General features: G+C 37.8%; 2 protein-coding genes across 3 annotated transcripts in view; one reads left to right on the top strand and one right to left on the bottom strand.

The window, feature by feature from the left end:
* Nucleotides 1-23,332, top strand: part of FANCM (FA complementation group M) — an 87,462-nt gene that overhangs the window by 10,584 nt on the left and 53,546 nt on the right. The gene's annotated exons all lie outside the window — the stretch shown is intronic.
* Nucleotides 1,247-23,161, bottom strand: LOC140342049 (heme-binding protein 2-like). Its single transcript, XM_072428054.1, has 5 exons — nucleotides 22,548-23,161; nucleotides 12,174-12,265; nucleotides 8,829-8,970; nucleotides 7,933-8,116; nucleotides 1,247-5,248 (listed from the first exon to the last, which is right to left on the bottom strand). The coding sequence occupies exons 1-5, from the start codon at nucleotides 22,777-22,779 to the stop codon at nucleotides 5,077-5,079; spliced, it is 822 nt and encodes a 273-aa protein (XP_072284155.1). The 5' UTR covers nucleotides 22,780-23,161; the 3' UTR covers nucleotides 1,247-5,076.

Below are 23,332 nucleotides of genomic sequence, written 5' to 3'. Positions count from 1 at the left end.
GTGGGCAATGCTTGAAATCCGATCTTATGTTTGCTTGTTGAAATATGCTAAAAGAACATACTTGTTCATGTCAGTGTAGAATTACCTAAAATAACTGAAATAGGTAAAGCTGAACTCCAACAAATATAGCTAAAAAACATTGACAAAGTGCAATATTCATGTGTGTTCAGATTTGTATGATTTATTTATTTCTTTAGGATTTGTGCAGTACTCTAGCATGAAACCTGTCTGCAGGAGTTTCTGTAATAAAAACTGGTCAATGCTTTCTTCCTTTTGTGTAAGGTGGTTAGACTTGTACCTATCCTGTTGGATAGGTAGCATATTGGTCATATAACTGATAGTTTTCCAGGTTCCATATCTGTTTTTTTTGGAAAATAGGTAGGCTCTCTTATTACTTAAACAATACCTATCTATCCAGGAAGACCCCTGCGAAGAATAATAGTAGCAGTAGTGGCATATATTTTTTTGACATTTCATCTAAGATTCATATATATGGTATCCAATTGGCAGTAAACATGTAGCAGTTGTTCCTGAGGTTACATGGACACCTAGTACAAAAAGTTCAATACACAAACTCTAAACCTTGGCAGTCACACTACTGTCATAGTGAGGAAATAGGCAACATTCTGGATTTGTGCCAGTTTGTCTCCTGGTCATGAATGTGCTCTAGATTAAACTATGTGTCTGGTAAATCTCATTATAGAAAATGTTATTGATAGGTGTCTGAGTACATTGTTAAAAGGGAACAATCTATATTAGCCTTTAAACATTCTGTGGATTACTTTATTATATTTTGTGACATACCTAAAACTCTAGGAAGGAGTAGTTATTTTTTATAGGTAGATTGAGGAAGGGTTAGAAACTGTTGCTTGTTTCAGCTGATTGTGTTGTTAAAGCAAGTATTTGAAATAAGATATTGAAGTAGCCATCCCCCAGTCGATTTACCTTTAATAACCAGTTCAAAGCCAACACTTTTTTCATATCAATACTGCGTGAAATGCAAAAACCTGAATTTGTTACCTTTAGGTTTCTAAAATAATAAGTGCTCCTAAACCTTTTACACCTTTGGTGTGATGCTATTGGTTTTTGATATACATTCCTGTATTCAACATAGGTGCCCTCAAAGCCCTTTGTTGTCAGAAGGGTGTCTATCCATTAAAAGAAAACCCAACTCTGGATTGACTACATCCTAATCACACAATATAGATCATTAGAATTTTAAGACAACACTACAGGAAACAAACTATTGGCTTTAAATTCAATTTATGGAATATTACAAGTGTTTATCACAAATCATTTGGTTTGAAGAAACATATTCAACACAGTACAAAGAATGATTCTAGCTAAAACACAACAATTATTAGTTTTGGAATAAAGTGATATCCACAATGTATTCAAATATAAATTTCATTTGTAGCACAGGTACTAAAATATACATATGTAGCACAAATATAAATAAATATATATGTGTGTGTATATGTGTATATATATATATATATATATATATATATATATATATATATATATATATATGATTTTATTAACAACTTAAAAATCAGGCAGTGGCTTATAGCATATTGTTTTCAGTGTAAAGGCCATTGCAAGGGAAGAGCTCCACCTAAAAACAGTTCTTACCTACAGAATTATTAGTGTATATATTGTACAGATGAGAAGAGTAGGAGGGATTGAATAGTTTAGTAAAACAAATATTAGCACGGCTGAACCTTCCCTGTACTTGTGGGCATATACTTAACAGATCTTCTCCATGTCAAAACTTTGTTCTGACATACACTAAATTTGTCTGTAATTGCCTTTAACAATGTAAAGGTCCAGACGAATGCTAACACTGATGTATGTGTGGGCAATCCCAGGTGCTTTCAGTATTCTGCTGGCATTTTGCTCTATCACATGTACACATCAGTACATTTTAGTTCCAGACTACTAAGAGGACAGTGATAGAAGTTTACTAGAAGTGGCAGTGTATCTTGATAATAACTGCAGATTCACTTGCAGTTCGCCTCTATTACCCTTCACACAAAATACAGCATTAAGGGTAGATATCTGCATTAGGTCACTAACACATATACTTTACTTATACACTTATACTTTTAGGAAGCAGAATATTGCTATCACAGATTGCATTTATTTGCAGAAGGTCATGTTATTTACCCTCAGGCCTCATAGCCAGAGAAACGCAGGCTGATGTCTTAGGTCCGCTGATGCTTCTTTTGTTCATTCATGAAACTAGTGCAGGGATGACTTATGTTTTATATGGAAACTGCACATATATAGAAAAATGTTAAATACAAATAGTATAGACCTCAAATGCAAAATAATTAGATACTTGATGCCTAGTGTTTTGGTGTCTTTTTTTGGTGATGGATGTAACAGAAATGCCCTTCCTAAAAAGTAATGTCTTTCTGTGTCATAATTCTGGCGTGTAATGGCCCTGGCAGTCATGAATCTCTATATATAAAATATCTCAATATAAAGTGTAGCTGCCCTTTAAGCTGTAATACTTAGCTTTAACATTGGTCCAAAGTCATTTAAGTAATTTCGTGTTGCTTAGATTACTTTTCTGATAGAGGTCAATTTTGGGGTTATATTATACATAAATTAATCCTCGGCACAGAATGACTAAACCAATTATTGGCCTTTGCTCTATTTGTTTCATTTAATGCATAAATGCTCAGTTGCATGAGAATAAAAACGTTTTAGTAGTTTATGGTTTGCTCAAAGGTGGTATTTTTTAGCAGAAGTCACTAGCTAAATATCATTGCCTAGGTTCAGTCTTTTTATAACTCATCCACTTGTATAATACATCTGAAAAGGCTTAAAAAACTTTTATCTATATCAAGCCACCATTTATATTGTATTCTTTATGTATAGAGGGCTGCAGTCAAAATAATTGCATGTGTCTTCAGAAGTAAGTGGTCTTCATTGCAGCTCATTGGGGTGAGCACAAGCAGAATTGAAAGAAAGTACGGTACATGGTTTTTCATGGTTAAGTCTTCTGTGTGTGTTTTTTTTTCTCCTTGGAGTAATGTTATTATGCTGTGTTTTATGCTGGGATTGAGGTCATGTTATCAGTAAGAGGATTATAACCCTTATATTGTTACATTTACCTATATATTTCCGAACCTTTCGCCTTGGTTTTTGGTATTTATTCTTAGATCAATTTATCAAAGATTTAGATGGGTATAATGGTTCCAATAAACTTTGTGTCCCATAATTTGCCTACTGAAAAATTGAGTAGAGAATTTGCTAATCATGTACAACACATTAATCTGTCTTTCAACACTAATTAAAAAGGTCACATGCAAGGTTGTTTTGTGGTTTTACCCAAGGTTGCCTTATTGGGTCTAGGGTTGGTCAAGGAGAAGCCACAGTGACTGACATTGGTTAATTTATTTTACACTTTTAAAAGCTAAGTCTGCTAATATTGGGTTAAGCCTGTTTTAACCCTTTTGTCCAGACGAGGATTGGATTTAATCCTACAGATTCTATTTTAGCTGTGGTCTGCTCCTAACAAAAAAAAACCTTTTGCCCTAATGAATTGTCTGTCTAAAATATATATTTAAATAGATTTCTTTATATAAAATAGTTAGTAACCTTTTTAGCAGACCCTTACCTTTAAACATTATCAAGATTGCTATTATATAACATAGTGTCACCTTTGGCTATATTGTTTGGGGACACCTGACCAACACATCACACCTGGCTTGCAATTTGCTTTCCAATCCATACTAAAGAGTTCAGTAGAGTTGAAGTCCGAGCACTGTGCCCGCCACCTGAGTTCCTACATACCAAACTAAACAAACCGCATCTTAATGGAGCTGGTTTTGTGTACTAATTTGTAGGTGAGTGCACATTATTCAGGCCATTTAGAGTAAGAAATTCCAGAAGTGTCTCCAGAAATATGTAAATAGATAAGTTTACGTAAGTAGTCTGTACACTTGCTCCATTAAAGTAAACCTGTATCAAACCTGAGAAGTTTTACCCGACATTTTGATACACATATAGGTTTCCTTCAATGAAAGCTTGTGATAACTATAGACAGCATGCAAATCTTAGCTTTTCCTGTTGAATTCAATTTTTTAATTAAATAGGACGGTTTGAGTGGCAGGAATGTATCGAGCCAAGCTTGAATTTAATAACAAATGTCAAGATCTGCATATAACTTTAGCTTTCTTTATGGCTAAACCTTCTGAACTTTAATGACAAGCATTTCTGATGAAAATTATTTTCTAATATTTTTTTTTTTATATAAGCATAATTGTAACTGTTACAGTTAAGTTTTTTGTAGACTGTACTGGGCTTTGAAGTCTTTATCCCATTGAAAAACCTTCAGATTGTTACCTTGGTGGCCCATCTAAAGCAATTGACAGTTGAATATTTGCAGACATTGCTTTCCAATTCGGATCAATTTGGCTAAATGTTTTCATTTGCGTCTTCTGATATTTCAGATTACCATTCAAATTTAATGGGACAGGAAAGATACTTTGCTAAGTAATATCAATACCTGGTTTGGTAGTGTATTTTGAAATCAGTTATTCTGTTTAGTTTACCTTATCAGACTATGAACCGATCCCAGAGCAGCAGTTTCTGGGCCCCTGCCAATGGAGATTAGGTGATATCTATCCACCGGACTAAAAGCAAAGGTGGGTGGGTACGAGGGACTGGGGTTTAGGTTTTTCAATAGAACTAAAGATATTAAATTGGTGAACAGAGGGCAGGCGGTCACTTCTTCCAGAGTAAAGCCATAAGAGTATGGTAAGGAAAAGCTTAGTGGTAGCAGACAAAAATAAAGTAGCATCAGCATCATGAAACGGCCTCCAGGTCTATTTAAATGGTAGGAGTAATAATACCTGAGTTTTTGCAGGTATACAGGACAGAAAATCTGTAATTTGATGACAATCAAAGTTTGAAGATGGATGGGGTTTACTGCTTGATGTCTTAACCTTCAATGCTAGCCTGTGTGATTGGGGTCCCCAGTCTTGTTCCTCCTCCCCTGGATTTGTTTTTTTACTAGGGGGGCATCACTGGAGTCTGAGGTATACATTTCCTTTGCAGGGCTCACAGCCTCTGTAAGAACCAAATCTCATTTCTCCTGTTGGCGGCTGCAGGGTTTGTGTATCCTGCCACTATAAATGTGTCCTGCAAACACAGATCAGGGGAGTCTAGAAGCTCTGCCAGCAAGGAAATTTCTCGCATAATAGACTCTTCGTTGGTGACTCCGGAAAATTCTCTGTGAAGAGAAGGGAAAATAATATTTGTTTTGTATTAGGTAATCTGAATAAACATTTTAATTACATTGAGCCCCATAGGTGTCTGACAGAATTGTTTGTGTTGTGTTTAAATAGAACTTTGTTTCCACAAAAATGGGTTATTTTACTTTTTATTGTAACTACTGAGATGGAATGGGGAGTTTGTTCTGTTAACTGCTGTACCAGACAAAAGTAATCGGATCAACAAAATGTTCATTCCAAATTCCATGGTCTGCACAAGGCAGTCAGCTGATCATTTGCTATTTTTTGTCTGCAGTCTCTCTACCAGACACCCAGTAAAAATCCTTTATACCAGTTGTGTGACCAAATGGATTTGGCACCCCATGGTTTGTTTAATAAGAACTAAATCTATTTGTTTGCTGTTTTTTTGGATCAGAAAAGTGTTTGCTCAGTTCCTCTTCCTCTTATCACCCCTTTAGCCTGGTGCACCCCTAGCACTTTCAGTAACCACCTGGCTGTTTTTGGGGTGGTTAGTGAAAAGTTGGGTCACAATACAGAGGTCACCACCCAGCTACAGCTTCTTCCCACCCAGCTTAATTTTTTTCTGGGGAGAATATTACAGTTGTAAGTCTCCTGGTGTAAAGATGTCCAAAAACAGCCAGGTGGTTACTGAAAAGTGCCAGGTGGTGCACCCAGCTAAAAAGACCAGAGGAGAACACTGATGTGCTAAAAAGTTTTATTTAAAATGAACTTAAAAATACAGTTATGTTTGCTTTGAAAAAGTCACTTAGTATTTTTTAGACATATAAAGCCTGCAAAATTAGATTTCCAAGTATTGTTATTATCAGGAAATTAACAGTTCCAACAATTTCTGATAAGATTCAGGAGGGAACGAACCCTTTTATTATATATTATTATGGATAGGACACTGGTAAACTGTACAGATAGATGCCCTCCAGAGTTATTGTGTTAAAGTCATGTCCTTCTTATTAACGCCACTTGATAGATGTTGCTCTATATGGTGGGTGGAAGTGCTGGTCAGCCCAAGCTGGACCCCTCCATGTGCTTATATTAGCTTTTCATTATTAAAGCTAGGAGTGTTTTGTTCTTCTGCACAAGGCCTGAATAGAAACCCATCCTGTCAGGTCACTTAGACCCTCATCTTATTGAAAGGTAATAACTGCTTGTAATATGAAAGTAAGGCTCTTGAAGACCAAGAGAAGTGGTTTTTGAAAGAAAATGTTCTAATCATGTCAAGATCTTTCTCTCCAGATGGTTAAGCCACCGCTGGCTAAATGATTTAAAAACTGTTACAAGTTATTTAAAATGTGTTATTCAAGACTAAGCTGCACAAATGGTTTTAAATGGTCGAATTGGTTTGCCGGTGCAAATTTTAAGAGGGATTAATTTTCTTTTGTATAGAAATAAATACACATTGTTAGATTTTTTTTTCTGCAAGTTTAAATGCCACTATTAATCAAATAATTAGAATTAATGGGAATCATGATTTTTGTAGGTAGCTAAAGTAAGATTCTATCATTCCTCAAGGACTGGTAAACAGGACAGGTAAACTTTAGGGCTTCTCTTAATGTTAACAATTGGCACTAATTTTTAATTCAGGCAATTTTAGGCTACGAACACACTTGCAATGGTTCTCGTCTGATAATTAGCTCAGGGCCGATATCGGACGAGAATCTGGCATGTGTACGGTGCCGGTCGTCCATCATCTGACAACCGTCCTGGCGGATCCACGGACGACCACGATCATAATGCAAGTGAAGGGGGAGGGCGCGCAGCAGGGTGCTGCTCAGTTGTTCTCCCCCTCCACTCTGCATTGAGCAGAACGGTGAAGGATCCTTTCCAATGACAATTTTTGTGTATGTAGCTTTAGATTATAAGCCCTTTGGGGCAGGGTCCTCCTCTCCTCCTGTGTCACTGTCTGTCATTTGAAACCCCTAATAAATGTACAGCGCTGCATAATACGTTGGCGCTATACAAATACTGTTTAATAACAATATTAGCCTTTATCAACAGTAGAAGACTTGTTAAAGTGTAGATAAAACCTTGGATGTGGATATGAAATTATGATCTTTTCATGTTTCATGTATTTCCATGTTCTTAACGTAAAGCTGTAAATATGTTTTAAATCAAGTCCTTACTGTTGTCTGTAGCTGCAGGTACTGGGAAGCAATTCATCCTCAAAGTTCACAGCAGTAGCTCTGAAGTCTTTTAGTTTGTCCTTCACAGTCATTCTCTCAGCTGCTCAGTTCACTTTTCTCCCCCCTCTCAAATTGGTGATTCAGCAGCTTTCCCATTACAGGGAAGGTGCTAGGAAAGTGTGGTTGGTGGAGGAGAGAATTGTTTGTTCTTAAATCCTTAAATGATTGTAGCTTGGCCACAGGTTCATGTTAAGCTAATTAAATAATATTTATGTATATACATCACTGTCGTCTTCAGGCCATTAGTCAATGAAGAGCTGAATTCTCATGGGCTGCAATGATCTTTGCTGATTTAATCAGGCGGGCTGATGGAAATTTTAAGTGAGTCTTAACATTGGAGCTTCTGGCAGATACTGGATTATCCAGATTGCCAGTTGTGGACTGAACGAACCCCTCATCCTATCATAGTACTTGTTCATCATATATACCCTGCTATAATAAAATCTCATCTGTTTTAGAACATAAATTAAATATTTTGTAGTTACCTGGTAAAGACCACAGTGGGTGGCCACTCCTCTATGACAATTTCTGCATCTGTGGGTTGAGGTGGATCGGCTTGGAGATGGGAGGGGATATAATATGCCACTGTGACGGAACGCGAGAGTCCAGTGTGTGTTTCATCTCTGTGTATGGTTGTAAGAATTGGAATGGACATTCCCAAGTACGAGCCTAGAATAAAAATAAAAATTGAAATAAAGCAAAATAAATGCCAACACAAATACTATCCACACATCACCACTTTGTGAAAATTAGAGGAAATGTTTTGCTGAGAATGACAGATGCAGCCAATAAAAAGATTTGACTGATCCTGGACTTTGGAAGTCCCTTGACTATGACTTTGGGTTATAGCTGGCACATGCAGGAGCCTGTTTTTGAATAGAAAGTAAGTAATTTATCACTTTTCTTAAATGCACTTATTAAGGTTTTTCATAGACGGTGCTTGGAAAAAATGGTGTTAAAACAATAGGTTATGTAATATATGAAACCCACAATATCTTCATGAACGTTAACGGGCTTATATAATAATGGTAATTTATTTACATAGGCAACGTGTCTAATTTTTTCCATGTTCGTTTTTGTCAACTGGTTAGTCAGGATGCTTGGAGAAGGCTGGGTTGGTACAGATCTGCTATTATTTTGGAGTAACTATGCTCAAGTTTATTATGTTATGAAATGTATGCAGGATTTCGTTTTTCGTTGTTTTCTATCTAGTTTCTTTTTTTTCCCCTTTTCTTGTGCAGTCGCACACAATAAAAAGAAAAAATATTGAGTTTTTCAGTTTATATTTGGTTCTGGAGAACCATAATCGACAAGTTGACAGAATATAAAAATTATTTCATGATATAGATGGAAATTTGTGTAATTATTACATATCTCTTACCTGTTGAATTCTGTTCACAGATGTATCTCATAAGCTTCATGAACCCCAGACAGATACTTTGTTCGTATCTTTCTTCTTGCATCTTGACACAGGCCCATTTGGCTTTTCCATATTGTCTTTTTTCATACAATATTTCACCACACTAAGAGTAAGAAGAAAAAGCAATTAGACTTTGAACAGAGTTAAACACTTATTCTAACAATGTAAACCACGTTGTCTGCCTAGCGTTTTCCACCCAGGTTGTGGCTTAGAGAATGCCGAAATGATAAGATAGACCTCAGCCAATGAAGATGCTGCTATGTTGGTCATGTGATCAAAGGTGAATATAGACAAAAGGGGTTCTGAACAAATATGATATGAAGTCCCAAAATGCAGCCTCTGTCATTGTTAGTTGGTACCCCCCTCCTTCCTAAATCCTGTCTTGATTGAGGTGCTTCATGTCCTTTCTAGCTACGGATCTGTTGGTTTAAAGTCTCACAAGCTGATGTTATCGGCCTGTGTATATGATGTGCTATTGCAGATCCGCAGACAAAGTTCTTCTAAATAAAGTGCGATTTAATGTTGACAATACAAAGTCAATGTTTTTGTTTAAAACAAGGGAATTCTGTCCTCACACCGCCTTTCAGGCTCTTTACTACTCCTTACATGGAGCCTTTGTTTTCACCACAGATGTACCTTCTACACTAAACATTGATCCCATTCACCCCAAAGTGAAATGGTTATCCTACCTGGCACACCACCTATATTTTTGCTTATGGTCTATTTCTTATCACATTCTATGTGATAAGTCTTACCCCCAGAGGAATCCAGAATGGCGAAACGTGTCAGGGAAATAAGACCACTTCAACTAGGTTCAGTGACCTACCTCTATCCACCTTAGACTGGGCCAGAGGACAAGAGTTGGTATACGGTGTATAATATTTTAAAAGTATTCAAAATTCCCTTTTATTTATCATTTATGCTTCTGACATAAAACCTTTTATCACATCACAGCCATATACCTTTGTCTGATATATATATATATATATATATATATATATATATATATATATATATATATATTCATTTTAGAAGACCATCATTAATTTTTGGTAAGCAACATCTCATTTTTCTTTCTCCCCAACTCAAGGACTTCCTTACCACTAGAGATCCCTTCCTTACTTTGAAGGTATTGGTAAAGTTCCAAAGAAATGTTAGTGTTATTCACTTAAGCCTTTAGGTAAAATACATTTTTTCACATAGCTGTTTACCTTTTCAATTTTATGACTTATACCTAAGTATATAAGTCTATATCTTTGATATATCAAATAATAATATATTATATAGAAATCTGTATTTAGGTTAAAATATTTAGTTTGATGTCTCAAAACTTTTTATTGCTCTCCCTGTTATCTCTACAAAATGTCAATATCACTTCAATGTTTTTGCATATGTATGCTTGCAAACTTAGATTATACTAACTGCTTGTGTAACATTTCGCTGATGCACCGCTACCCTTGAGGAAGCCTAAAGGGCGCAATGCGTTGGGTACACCAGTCCACACGAACAAATGTCTGCATACCAGGGCAACATATGGCTGCATGGATCTATACAATGTTGGATGACTTTTGTATAGTGCCCCTTTAGACCTGAACCTAAATCTGTCTCTCATGACCACAAGATAATAGTGGTTGATTAGACGAGAACGTTTTTGTATTGCTGTATGAGATTTATCATCTAATACAATACTTTATTTTGCTTTTACTAATATCCTTTTTCAGGGTTGGCAAATTTAGTCGATCAGGATAAATAACCTCCACCACTAAACAAAAATAGTTTTGTGTCCAAAAGAGGGATTGCTCCTTCAAAATAAGAGCTCTTAGGGAAAATTTAGTATAGTACATTTTGACTAAACTTCCTTTTTTTGCCGTAGTTGCCAACAATTAGTGGAAATACAGCAATGCAAAATGCTGTATATGTTTCCAATATTATATACAATATACAGTATAAGTATTACATTAAAAAGAGAATTTGGATTTTTTTTTTTATTTTAAATGGAAATCTGAAGGATCTTTTTATAGCAGGACAATATTTTTGGGCTGCACTTGAAGAAACAAAGCAAACAGTCAGTAAAGGATTAGACTGTGAGCAGAAAATCTGATTATTACAGATTGGAAGAGTACATAGGAATTGGACAACATGTGACTCCCACTTCATGGTGTTTTTGGCAGACTTGGGTTTAAAACAGCAAATCGAAAGCTGCTTTAAGAACACTTTGCTGGCTGCACGCGCACGCAGCTCAGGAAATACAGCTCCAATGTTACTAAATACACAACTGGCTGTTGATTTGTTGCCACACCTGCTGTTTTGTTAGATGGAAGGAATACATACATTAAATCCTATGTGGATCTAAAAGACTGCTGAAATTGTTCAGAAGAAAAGACAAATTATGAAAGGGAACGCAGGGTGTTCATGAGGTCCTATCAACCAACTTTAATGATGTTTATTTCCCTGGCTGTCGGTATGTTTGCTGAGGCCCATTGATTACCTCGTTATCATTAATGATATTTGGCATTAAAAAAAACTTTTGATACCCTATTTAGATTAATCCCCTGAGCGGTAATCCCAGGTTTGTCTCGGGGTAAAAAAAACCTGCTGATAGTGGTAACCCTGAGCCACACTCGGGGTAGCTAAAAACATAAAAAAAGACAAAAAACACTTGCCTATTGGCGTCCTCCGACTTCCTGCTTGTATTGAATCCAATACAAAGGAATTATTTTATATATTATATATGCTATTGTACAGTTATATTACAAGTTTCAGTATTTTTATGCTCCCTTGTTTTAACAGATTTATTTTTTAAGTTTATTAATAAATGTATTAAGTTTAATAAATATTGGACATATTTCGGTGGGTTATGCCAAAGAATTATAGGCCTACAATGTAAAATAAATTTCCATGCAAAACAATGTACCCCTTCTGGGATAAAAAATACTGACATAATTCGACTGCCAGAGAGGTAAACAGGATTTTGTACCACCTATCGGGCCACCTAACACCCCTTTTTACTGCTTTTCTAGCATTACTGCACCATAACAAATCATAATACAAACAAATTTCACTGCTTCCTGATGATAAAGACTTCTCTCTGTGACATGTTTTGCCAGTCGTCATAATGATGGACCAATGATATCTTGCCATCAGCAGTATAAAGCCGAGAACAAAAAGGACGCTTCCATCTTCTTACACATATGGCCGACTTCTCACACAAACTTTTAGATTTTGACCCATTTTATTTACAGGAAAATTAATGTATATTTTCTGCAAAACCTTTACAGATGCCGTGTTTGGCTGAGATTTTTATACCTTTTCTTTACAACTGAGGAGCAGGAATGGCACCTTCTGCCGCTCTTCTGTCCTGCCATTCCGTGTCAACTGCTGAATGGGCTCTGCCATGTCTGAAATGAGAACAAAGACCGTTAGTGAATACCTTTTGCATCCTTGTATATACCGTGGGGACTTTACATAAAAAGGGGGGATCGTATAACAGATTGCCCCTTTTGTCTTTTTCAAATTAAGTATAAAACTTTCATTCTGTAAATGTGTTGAAATGGCAGTCTCCACTTTATCCCAAATGGTTCCCTTTAAGGAAAGTCAAGAGTCCAGTTTCACGGACATTTAGCATTTTCATGAAAGACAATGTACCACTTTTAGACATATAAATCCAGACAGAAATAAAAAAAATGAGTTTACACTTTAAACCTTGAGGGCTACATCCTTAGTTTGTACCATAGAGAACAGTTATGTAATTTTTGCCTTATAGCCCTTGACATTTATTTTTGTTCAAATGATCATTGTTTTGTTCCTGTTTGTTTTCTATTTCTTTAAACTGTTGACATTTAGCAAACCTCATACAGTAATTATTTTGCCTCCAGCCTCTGCCAGGAACATCTAAGACTGGAGCTTGCTAATCTCATTGAGATATTCAGGTCATGCTGGCATTAAGTGCAGCTTAATAATCAAAAGAGTTTCATCTAATTCACAAAAATTAACCACTTCCAGCACCCGCTTATTCCAGGGGTTACTAGTTATCATGTACTATCAAAATATTGCAGATGGTCTAAGTTTTGTAAGCCAAGTAAATGCATGCAGTGCTAATTGTGTAGATAGAAAATGCTAAAGTCCAAGGAATGAAAATATGTTGGTGGAATTATAGTTGGTGCATCATTTTAAGACATAAGTTTGTGGGAAATGACTTGGTATAAATTGCCTTCTTGCAAAATAGCTTTATAATAAATGATGGAAGAGAACCAGTTTTACTATTTATTTAAAGATGGAAGCAGTTGATAAGTTGGGTGGGGTACCGGTCTGTTGTAATAACCTGCTGCCTTGTTCTGCAGCTTCAGACATTTAATTGTCTAAAAATACTTTATGGTTCTACCTCTTGTGCCCCTGCTAAGTTGGAAAGTAATGTTTAGTATTTCTTTTATTACACACCCATCCGACCGCAGTGTCATGCTCAGATCCTATTAATTACTGGCTTTCGTTAAAGCTTCTCTTTTGTTACCTGGAATAATCCGGGCCTTTGTTGTTTCTGGCTGCAGGGTGTTTTGGATACTGGTGTGTCTGAGGAGCTAAAAGTTTTTAGGCTACCTGCATGAATGTTTAAGCTTTCTCTAAAGATTTGACATATGACATGAATACTAATTAACTCAGAAACTTAAAATACACCGTTGCTACTGTTAAAGAAATTTATACAAGTTTTCTTTAAAAGGATTTCACTTATAAATTATATATGCTTTCTGTTCATAACAAGGCAGGACAACTCTAGAAAGGCATTGTTACAGCCTTGTGAAGGGTCTGACTTTGTAACTTAAAGCTACGTACACACTTCCAATTATTATCGTTGGTAAACGAACGACGAACGATCCTGCACGATATTTGCGAACGATCGTATAGCACCGATCCTGTACATACAGATAACGACACGATCGTTCGTAGATATTGTACACACAATAGATGCGATCGTTTGAACGATACAGGAAGTTACGTGCACCGCAGGAACGTTCGTTCATCCTGCATGCTCAGACCATGGACGATCAATGAACGATCGTACACACGAACGATGGTCAACGATCGTCGTCCAATCCGATCCGCCGGTCCGGATGTTCATTTCCAACGACTTTCCTCGTTCGTCGGCGTCGTTGGTTACTTTTTTTTACGAACGATTTTTGTCCAATCGATCGTTCGTCGTTCATTTTGAACGATAAAAATTGGAAGTGTGTACGCAGCTTTAAGTTCACACAGGGTTTTTAATTCATCTTTAGGCAGACAAATGTTAGGGTTTAAGAAAAGTAACTATATGTATTTGTAGAGGTATGCATTAAAGCAAGCATTTTGCCGTGTACTCTTTGTTCTACACAGTGGCCAAATGTGCTTCAAAGTGATTCTGTGTTTTGGCCAAGTGTTTGCAAAAGATAGGAAATCTTTCTTGCCTCAGTGCAGTTTGAATTGTGCATGCATGAGAAGCATAGTTTTCAGCAAAGTCCATGTAGTAGTGAACATGGTAGCAAAATCAAATTACATTTAAGGTTAGTGAAGGATATAACATATAAACTGAGCATGAGAAGGGGTGCAGTAATTATAATGGCTCTAAATATGTATTCATCCTTTACAGTAAGGATCAAAGAAATGGAAGGTAAAGATTTCTGAATGCTCATATTCATCCCAGTTTTAATATATTTTTTCATTAGCAAGCATACACCAAAATTGAATCATCAAATGCCATGATCAAACTTTGTAGTGTTTCTCTAGGGCACAGGGCAAACACAAGGCCCGTGGGCCACAATAGGCCCGCAGTGACTGTACTGCATCTAATTGCCTGACATTTTGCAGGCAGGAGGACCCAGTCCCAGAAAGTTACAGAAAGCTAGGTAGAAGCACGCTGGTCCACACAAGTGCCTGACCGCTCTGCAGGAAGAAGGACCCTAGTTGCGTCTTCACACTTCTGCCAAAACCCAGCACTAGGCACGACTGGGCCTGGGTTTTCTGAGTCCTGATCCTGCTGCCAGTAGTATGCTGCTGGTGCTGCTCCAGGTATGGAATCCCAGTGGGAGCAATGTCTCCAGACTTAGAGACGCCATCCTCCACCTCAGCACAGTCAACGGCTCCATTCCCCTCGCACAGACCAGGATAGGTCAGGTACCGACCTCAGAAAAAGCTGCTAAGAACAAAAAAGCAATCACCCCCCAAATTTCCAACAAGAGAAAAGTTTATGTGGAAGCAAGACAATTTAATGAAAGATGGGAAAGTGAATATATGTTCATGCTTCACAAAGACAAGCGTGTTCTTATTTTCAGAACATGATTAATACGTCGTGTAAGGATGTTGTGTAATATAGTGTTTCTGGGTGAGGAAAGATCTATACTTTTACTATGACTAGGTATCCTAATTAAAAGGTCAGTCCGCGACTTAGCCTGTGTTTTAGATTTTGGCCCCTTTTGTAAGTTGAGTTTGACACCCCTGCTCTAGGGTTTAAGGAGCAGCACTTGTTACCATTCAAACAGCTCATCATATAATATTTCCAGCTGATTTTTCCAGCTTGACACAGAAGCTATGCCTATTGTGGTTCTATAGACCGACTGGATTCGGAGATTAAGGTCTGCCCTCTAAATTGCTGTTTGGTACTAAGAACCAATTTTTTATGCAGGTTTGGTTACAGCCCGTGATCAGGAGTATTTGTTTGCATCAAAAATGCTTGTCTCCCTATACAAACGAATAGGAATACAAAATTGGCTTGATGCAGCTTTTGGTGCTCAAATGCAATTAAGCGAGAGGTTAACTGCAGGTTTAGATGCCCCTGCCAAACAATGAACAACCTAAATGCATCTCAAACTGGGCTGGAATGCATGTGTTGCCACAAATCCTAAATCTTATTTAGAGATGCAACTGTTCACCTACTGTGATATCCAGCTGTATCTGTGCTGTTACTTACAGAATACATATATTATACTTAAAGTTTGCAAGGACTAAATTGCATATTGGCACCCAACATTTTTAAAATAAATTATTCAAAAGCGATAATTGGGTATGAATATTAATTTCACAGCTCTTCATTTTCAAGCAATATATTAATTCTCCAGCCGGTTGTTTAGCACATAGCTGTCCTTCTAGGTAGACTTTACATTTGTACCTACAGACTTTATACAAGTGTAACCCACAGATACAACACATTTTTCAGTTTCAGAGTTCGGACCTTTTTATTCAAACCGGAATGAATAGAGCCTAATAAATGGTTTGTGACTTTTTAATATAATCCGATCACTGTTTTACCCCCAAGTGTTGCTAACTCCCTACAATCCCTCCTATTACAGTGTAGGAGCATATTGAAGACTAACACCTAAGACTTTTTTTCCTTTAATTTTATTTCTTGCTTTCTGATTAAATCTTATGTAAGATTGACATACTCCTATTTTTTTGTGAAAACATTGCATATGGTGTGCATGGCTTTTCTTACTCAACATTGTACAGACATTGATATAAATGCGGAGAACACTTTGGTCCTTTTTACTTGCAATATACATACAGGATAGTTATTTTAATAAAAGCAGCAGAACTATTTTAAAATAAATATAACATTTTTAAAGTACATATTTAGATTTAAGTGATTGGGGTTATATCCATTTAAAAGAGACACAGTTGTATAATTTAATAAATGTTAGTATACCTAGGTCTTTAATTCATTCAAACAAATATCCTTCTGGTCTCTATAGGCATCTCAAAAATTACCTTTTACAGTGCATGTAACTACTTTAACAATGCTTTTTTTCCTCAGGCAAGGTTAATGTTTCTTGGGAATAAGTGCTATAAATAGGCATTATTTGCTTTTTTTTTTAGTTAATGTGAGTGTTACTCACCAATATTTACCTGGCACCTCTGATACACCGATGCAGGCAGAGGTGTTGAGTGCACTTTGTTTCTATAGAGGCATTAGCTGGCCCCTTTCAAAACAGCGAGCTGCCTTTTTATATGAAATGCAACAATATAGTTTGGTGAATGTAGGACTGGGAGATTTTCTGCAATTCCCATAAATCCTCTTATTGTTGCGGCTTACACGTCAAGCGGCCATGGAAAGCACTGTCTGGGACTTGTGGAGTCTGCATAGTACCGGCTCAAGGATCAACAAACAAGGTCACCAAATGCACTCAATGCCATTTCCCAAGTGCATTTTTGTATTCTGCTCTCTTTCACAGGCTGTGTTGGATAAGTGCTCTAATGTACAGAAGTGACTGATATTCAGCAATGTGTTTTAAAGTGTGTGAAATCTAAACTTTTTAGAGTAAGGCACAGGTAAAGCTGAAGTTTAATCTGCTTATAATTTGTCTTCCATCCTTTTTGTTTATTCCTAATGAGATTTTAAAAAAAAAAATTCTTCCTGTATTCACCACATATCTTTAAGTTATCTCTTGGTTGGGTATTTATGCGTTTCTATACAATGCAGGCAGATCATGGTTGATAGGAGGCGCCAGCATACTGCTGTTCATAGCTACCTAAAACAGTAAATCCTCAATATATTAAGTGCTGTGCGGTTACTTGCAGGACATGTAGGAGGCAGGAGTCTACTTTTAGTTTAAATTGGAGAACTTTTTTAAGATGAAATGCCTGCTGGGCATCTTTTGCAGTCAAAAAATAGGTCAACGTGTACATTATGGTTGACTTCAGAAGAAAATCTCAGGACACTGCCATTGGAGTTTTGTTGATGTTGAAAATCATTTTATGTTCAGTGCTCAACCCAGAAATTTTTTTAAGCCGGGTGGAAAGAAATTTTAGGTGGGTGGCAGCCCCTGTATTGTGACCAAACTCTTTGGTAACCACTCAAAAACAGCCGGTGGGTGCTGAAAAGTGCCGGGTGGTGCACCCAGCTAAAAGTGCCTGGGGAGAACCCTGATGTTTTTTTTTTCTATTGGTTCTGGAAGGCTAGCTGTTGTGTTGTTAGGGACATTTACATTATCAGAAGAACAATTTTTTAGGCTGCAATGGTAAATAAAACTCATATATGATAAAATCACAGACCTTTCAATTTTACTAGATAGCTGATTCATTTGTGCATGTTTTTCAAAAGGTTAGACATTAGAAATGTTATCTGATATCTGTAGGTATCCAAAAAGACAACCTATCTGACATAGTTACAGCCTACCTGGAATAACACTTTCTAAGCCAGTCTAGCTATGTTTGCTCCATTAGGGTCCCATCTGGTTCCCATTGATAGCACCACAACCATATTCATTGCTATGGGTAAGCCATACTTGTTTGGACCTGCAGCACTACCTGTAGCTCTTCCTTGGAGTATGGCTGACTATGTCAGAGAGAATATTGTTGTATTAGAGAGAAGAAGTATTACTCTAGGTAGGGAGGTGGTGGGCTTTACGAAAGGACAACTTAAAGTGAAATTGATCCTTAGAAAGGTTACATCCATATTGTGCAAGTTAATGCAAAGCCACCAGGAGCCACCATGTTTGGAATAAACGCTCCCTTGAAGAGCTATGGGTGGTGGTGCTATCTAACACTGTGGTTCCTTTTGTTGACCACTGTGCAACAACAGCATTGCCTACCACCCATGGGAAAGGCAGACCTTTAACTCTTCAACCAGAGTGGCTTCGTTTTGCAGATCAGCAATGCACTACGAATAGTCAGGCTATGCAGAATAAAATAGGGAACCTGCCAGTGTTGACTTTTTTTTACTTCAATGCTAACTGTAACGCTGAAGTCTCAGGTCACTTTATTGTTCCATTTTGGTAACTCAAAGTCCTGGAGCCACTTGATCAGCTTAACAGTTGGAATAGCTAGAAAAGTCAACAATGCCAGTCCATCCTTGCTTTCAGTTTTGTATGTGTAAGCCAACCACAGTGATTTCCTTTTAACTGTCCCTGATACTCCTAGATATCAGCAGAATGTACTCTAGAGAATGGTGTGACAACTGGCCTTGGTTTCCAGGTTTCTTGTCACTGTGTGTAAAGAATCACAACTAATCTTCCATGTTCCATGTGATTTAGCTGTCATCGTGTTCATGCACTCAGCATGGAGAGAATAAAAGCTGTGATGTAAATCACTAGTTAGAAGTCTTGTGGGTTTCAGGGATTGATGGGCTGTCGAGTTTGCTTTGGAACCTTACGAGTGATTTGTCAGAATGATTCTCAAAAGGCTGAAAGTGGCGAATCTCTGGTGCTGCAATATACAACTACATAAAATTGTTAAAATGAATTTGCTCAAGGCAGGCAAGCTGAAGAGATATGGATGAGACTGACTAGGTATCAACACAGAGATCTTTCATCTGTCCATCTGCATAACAAGGGGTTTGTTCATAAAGGTTTTCACTTATTTTTCCAATTGGATTTAGCTGGATAATGTGTATGATTTAAGTAAAAGTTGTTTAAATTAGATGTGAAAAATTGTAAGGATAGACTCCTAAACGTTTGACAGCCCCAACACCTAAGTATGGCTGTTTATATAATTATTTACGGTTAGGATATAGATATTCAAGTATAGGATATTAAATCCTAAAGTTAGATGTACTTAGTGCAATAGTTTTTTATTTTTTAGGCTAAGAATATTTTCAGCAAATACAGCAAGCTGTTGCTCTTGCGAGGGATTCAGTGTCCTTATTTCTTGAAAGAAAAAGGCAGAAAAAAGAAAACTAGTGCAGGAATCGCCACCATTCGTTGGCAGCAATGTATTACATTATTTATTTTTTGATTGGATACACATTAACAAGCCGTAAAGCAGGGGTCGGCAAACTCTGGCCTTTAGGCCAGATACAGCCTAGCCGGTAGTTTGTTCCGCAATGCATACGGAGGAGAGGGATTTCCCTTCAGGGGGCGTTCCCCAGTGGGAGCGGAGCCATTAGGATGGGACCCAGTCTGGCCTAGTGTGCTCCCGCCCACCCCTGAAATGGCCTAGTGGCCAAAAAAGTTTGCCGACCCCTGCCGTAAATGAACACTTGGACTGACATCTGTAGCTCCAAGAACTGTGGAGCAATTCATTCTCAAAGTTTACATTTAGGGATGGAGTAGCAAAAAAAAAAAAAAAAAATTTTGCACATGGGTGGTCCTCCAAGTTGGTAGATTGTGTTCTCTTCACTGAATTATGTGTTATACCCAGGCATCCTTTATTTTATGCAATATACAGAGTAGGTGTGTGTGTATGTGTGTGTGTATGTGTGTATATATATATATATATATATATATATGTATATATATATAATATATAAAAATAATGTATTTAGTGATTGGCCATTATTTCAGACTTTCAGGTATACCAGTGGCTGTAGAGCACAAGTAACCTTCCCTGCTTAGCTTCTTCTCTGAATGTTGCCTAAGAGGCTTAAGAAGCTGTGAGTGTGAGTAGATGTTCATGAAATCCTATTTTACAGTGGAACGATCTCATAGCGTCTGATGTTTTCCTGTTTATCAAGTGCTTTAGACTTTTTTGTCCTGCTTCTGCATACATACAATGTTTCATATTTATGTGGGCATGTTTGATCTAAACCCTCCTGTAAGGATATACCCTGTTCAAAACTGTGACATCTCTGTGCAAAGCTCCAGAACCCCACCTAGTGCTAAACTTCCTTTTCCCGGTAAAACCCATCAACCTTCCCACAACAGCTTGCCACCAAAGCTAACCATTCGGTGGTCGATATTTCTAGAGTTAAAGTTTCATTCAATATAAACAAGGAATCAAATGTAAATAGTGCATCCACAATCAATCTTCCAACAATATATTGATTGGGATATCCCATTCTTTGTCTCATCCATTCCACTCCTCATCCCTCTGGCCACCAATAATGTAGTGAGAGGAGTACCGTACTGGCATTGATCTGGCAAAGAATGGGGCTGGTCAGTAGTTGTAGGATGGCAACCAGGTAAACTAGGTCAGCCAGGGTTCCTTTAATGGTTGCTAGATGTTCCTTGAGCAGTGAGTGATTTGTGCCTCTCGGGGTCAGTTTAACGTACACTATTGATCTTTTGGCTATCTAGAAGGGTGACATTCCTCTCACTGGCCAACACCAGCAATTTAAGAGACATTTTTCCCACTGACCACCACATAATGTACTGTAAACTGTGTATATATAAATTATAGCAAGGGTTGGGGCGAAAGGCTGCTCTAGGTGGTATTGATTGTTTACAATAGTCATTCATGTATTGTCAAGGTTATGGCCATCTTTAGAAAATGTGCCTGTCCAGAGGATATGTGCAAAATCAGTAAATTCCATGACTGAATCTTGGTTTTTTGAAACCGTAAGTCTTCCAATGCATGCTTTTTCCTTTTATTCATAGATAACTTCTCATCTGAAAATCCCTCCACAGCTCTTGTTCCACTTACTTTTCTGACCTGTTAAAACAACACTCCCCTAGCCGCTCTCTTCGCTCCTCCAATGACCTACAACTGACTTCCTCACTCAAAACCTCATCACACGCACGGCTCCAAGACTTTTCTAGAGCTGCCCCGACTGTCAGGAATGGTCTTCCTTATCCTATTTGATTTGCTTCTACTTTCTGCTAATTTAAAAGACCCGTCTTCTTCTGTTTTTTGAAATCGTCACTACTTCCCACCACTACGTATCCCCCCTCCTAGTGTGTTACTTCCCCCACCTTCTAGATTGTAAGCTCTTCGGGGTAGGGTCCTCTCCTCCTGTATCACCGTCTGTATTAGTCTTTTGCAACCCCTATTTAATGTACAGCGCTGCCTAATATGTTGGCGCTATATAAATCCTGTTTAATAATAATACTTACCATTGTATAATTGGACCTCAGACAACTCTTTACCTCCGCCTGCCTTTACTTATTTATTATTAAACAGTATTAATATAGCGCCAACATATTACGCAGCGATGTACATTAAATAGGGGTTGCAAATGACAGGCAGATACAGGCAGTTGACAGAGGAGGAAGAGAGGACCTTGCCCCGAATAGCTTACATTCGGAGAGGTGGGGAAGACGCATACAATAGGAGGGGAGATATGGATTGGTGGGCGAGTAGTGAGGGTTTTAGGAGACAGAAAAAGACAGGTAAGTGTCACTGTCCTGTATCTGTCTGTCATTTGCAACCCCATTAATGTACAGCACTGCGTAATATGTTGGCGCTGTATACATTCTGTTTATTAATATTAACCTGAAAATACTAGTCGCTTTGTTGAAACAAGTATTCAAACCAGGAGTTTTGGACTTTTCTGGCTGCATCTCTGGGCGTCACAAGCCTCTAGCATTTTAAGGTGGACTTCAAAAGCAATTGTCCTAGAATTCTCTTATGCCAGGTAAACGTTTTGTGTATTTAGTTCCATGTAAAAGATGTATGATACTTTTTTTAAAAGCATAATGTAATCCTCATAATTGCATGAATACAACATGAGTAGCAACATCACTTTATACTAATACTTTAGTATCACACAGAAATGGTTTTATACATGCATACTGTTTTAATGCCATGCATACACAACACCATAAATGTGCCATAAAAGCAAGTTGTAAACACATCCTATTCTCGGCCACATTCATTCGGATGTGAATCCTGTAGCTGATTTCTAGCCTGCTTTTGGTGTGGGTTAAGTCCACATGTAATAAATGTGTAAATGTTTTTACATGAAGAACAGAGATGCCTTCATAATAGCATTTTTGGTGTGCTCATGCCACTGCGTAGAGGCAAACAATGAAGTAGTTGCTAGTAACATAACACCGTGGTTCTTACCATTTGGCACGTCCACCTGATGGCCTCTGGCTACAGTTTGCCAGTAGTTCAGTAGTCGGTCTTGTTCGCCATCCTCCATGGGTTCTGTTTCTTCTTCAATGCTCCCATTACTGTTATAAGCAGAGTCTGAACCCAGGTCATCTGTCATGTTGTCCAGATCATCTAAAGTGATCATTCCAGTCGTGGCAGGCTCCTGGACCCCTCCACTCATCCTGCATCCTTCACGTTGCATGGTGGTCCTGGAATATGCACGTCTAGTTTAGATCAAGAATCAAGTCTAGACCTAGAACCCTGCTCTGGACTCCAGACTAAAGAATGCCTCAAGCTTAACCTCTGTTTAAATGCTACCAAGGTTTCACAGCTTTGCTTGCACTAAAAAATATGCTATTTAAAAATATCCAGTGCTGCAAACTTAGGTTTGAACTTACCCAGAATGCAGCACTGCACAGTAGGTGAACCTACAGGAGGCAAGAAAAAGTTTTCTGCAGTTTGCTCAAAACAAAAAAAAAGTTTCCTGTCACTGCTCTATATAGAACACTACCACAGCTGCACACTTCCCCTGTCACTGGAAGTGAACTGAACTTAAGCAGCCTTGTGTGTTGCTGTGTCTCTTCTGTAGCTGCTTTTAAAAGCTGAGCTTAGAGGAGGCGGGCAGGAAGCCCTTAAGGGAGGGGAGAGGCTCATACATACACAGACACACATGCTCTCAGTCAGGTGGGGGGAGGAGAGCATTGTCATATGCACTTGTAACTCTTCACATGCCAGATTCTGTAGTCATTGATTAG

The sequence above is a fragment of the Pyxicephalus adspersus genome, chromosome 12 (genome assembly GCF_032062135.1).
Source record: "Pyxicephalus adspersus chromosome 12, UCB_Pads_2.0, whole genome shotgun sequence".
Classification (NCBI taxonomy): Eukaryota; Metazoa; Chordata; class Amphibia; order Anura; family Pyxicephalidae; genus Pyxicephalus; species Pyxicephalus adspersus.
This window is presented reverse-complemented; position numbering and strand designations above follow the sequence as displayed.

Bases quoted from the DNA above. Each gene is read 5' to 3' on its own strand.
- LOC140342049 (XM_072428054.1), bottom strand. From the start codon at position 22,779: ATGCAACGTGAAGGATGCAGGATGAGTGGAGGGGTCCAGGAGCCTGCC. The intron at 12,266-22,547 runs GTAAGAACCACG...TTCTCATTTCAG, and splicing joins TCAGGTGGACGTGCCAAATG to ACATGGCAGAGCCCATTCAG. The intron at 5,249-7,932 runs GTAACTACAAAA...TTCTCTTCACAG, and splicing joins CCCACTGTGGTCTTTACCAG to AGAATTTTCCGGAGTCACCA.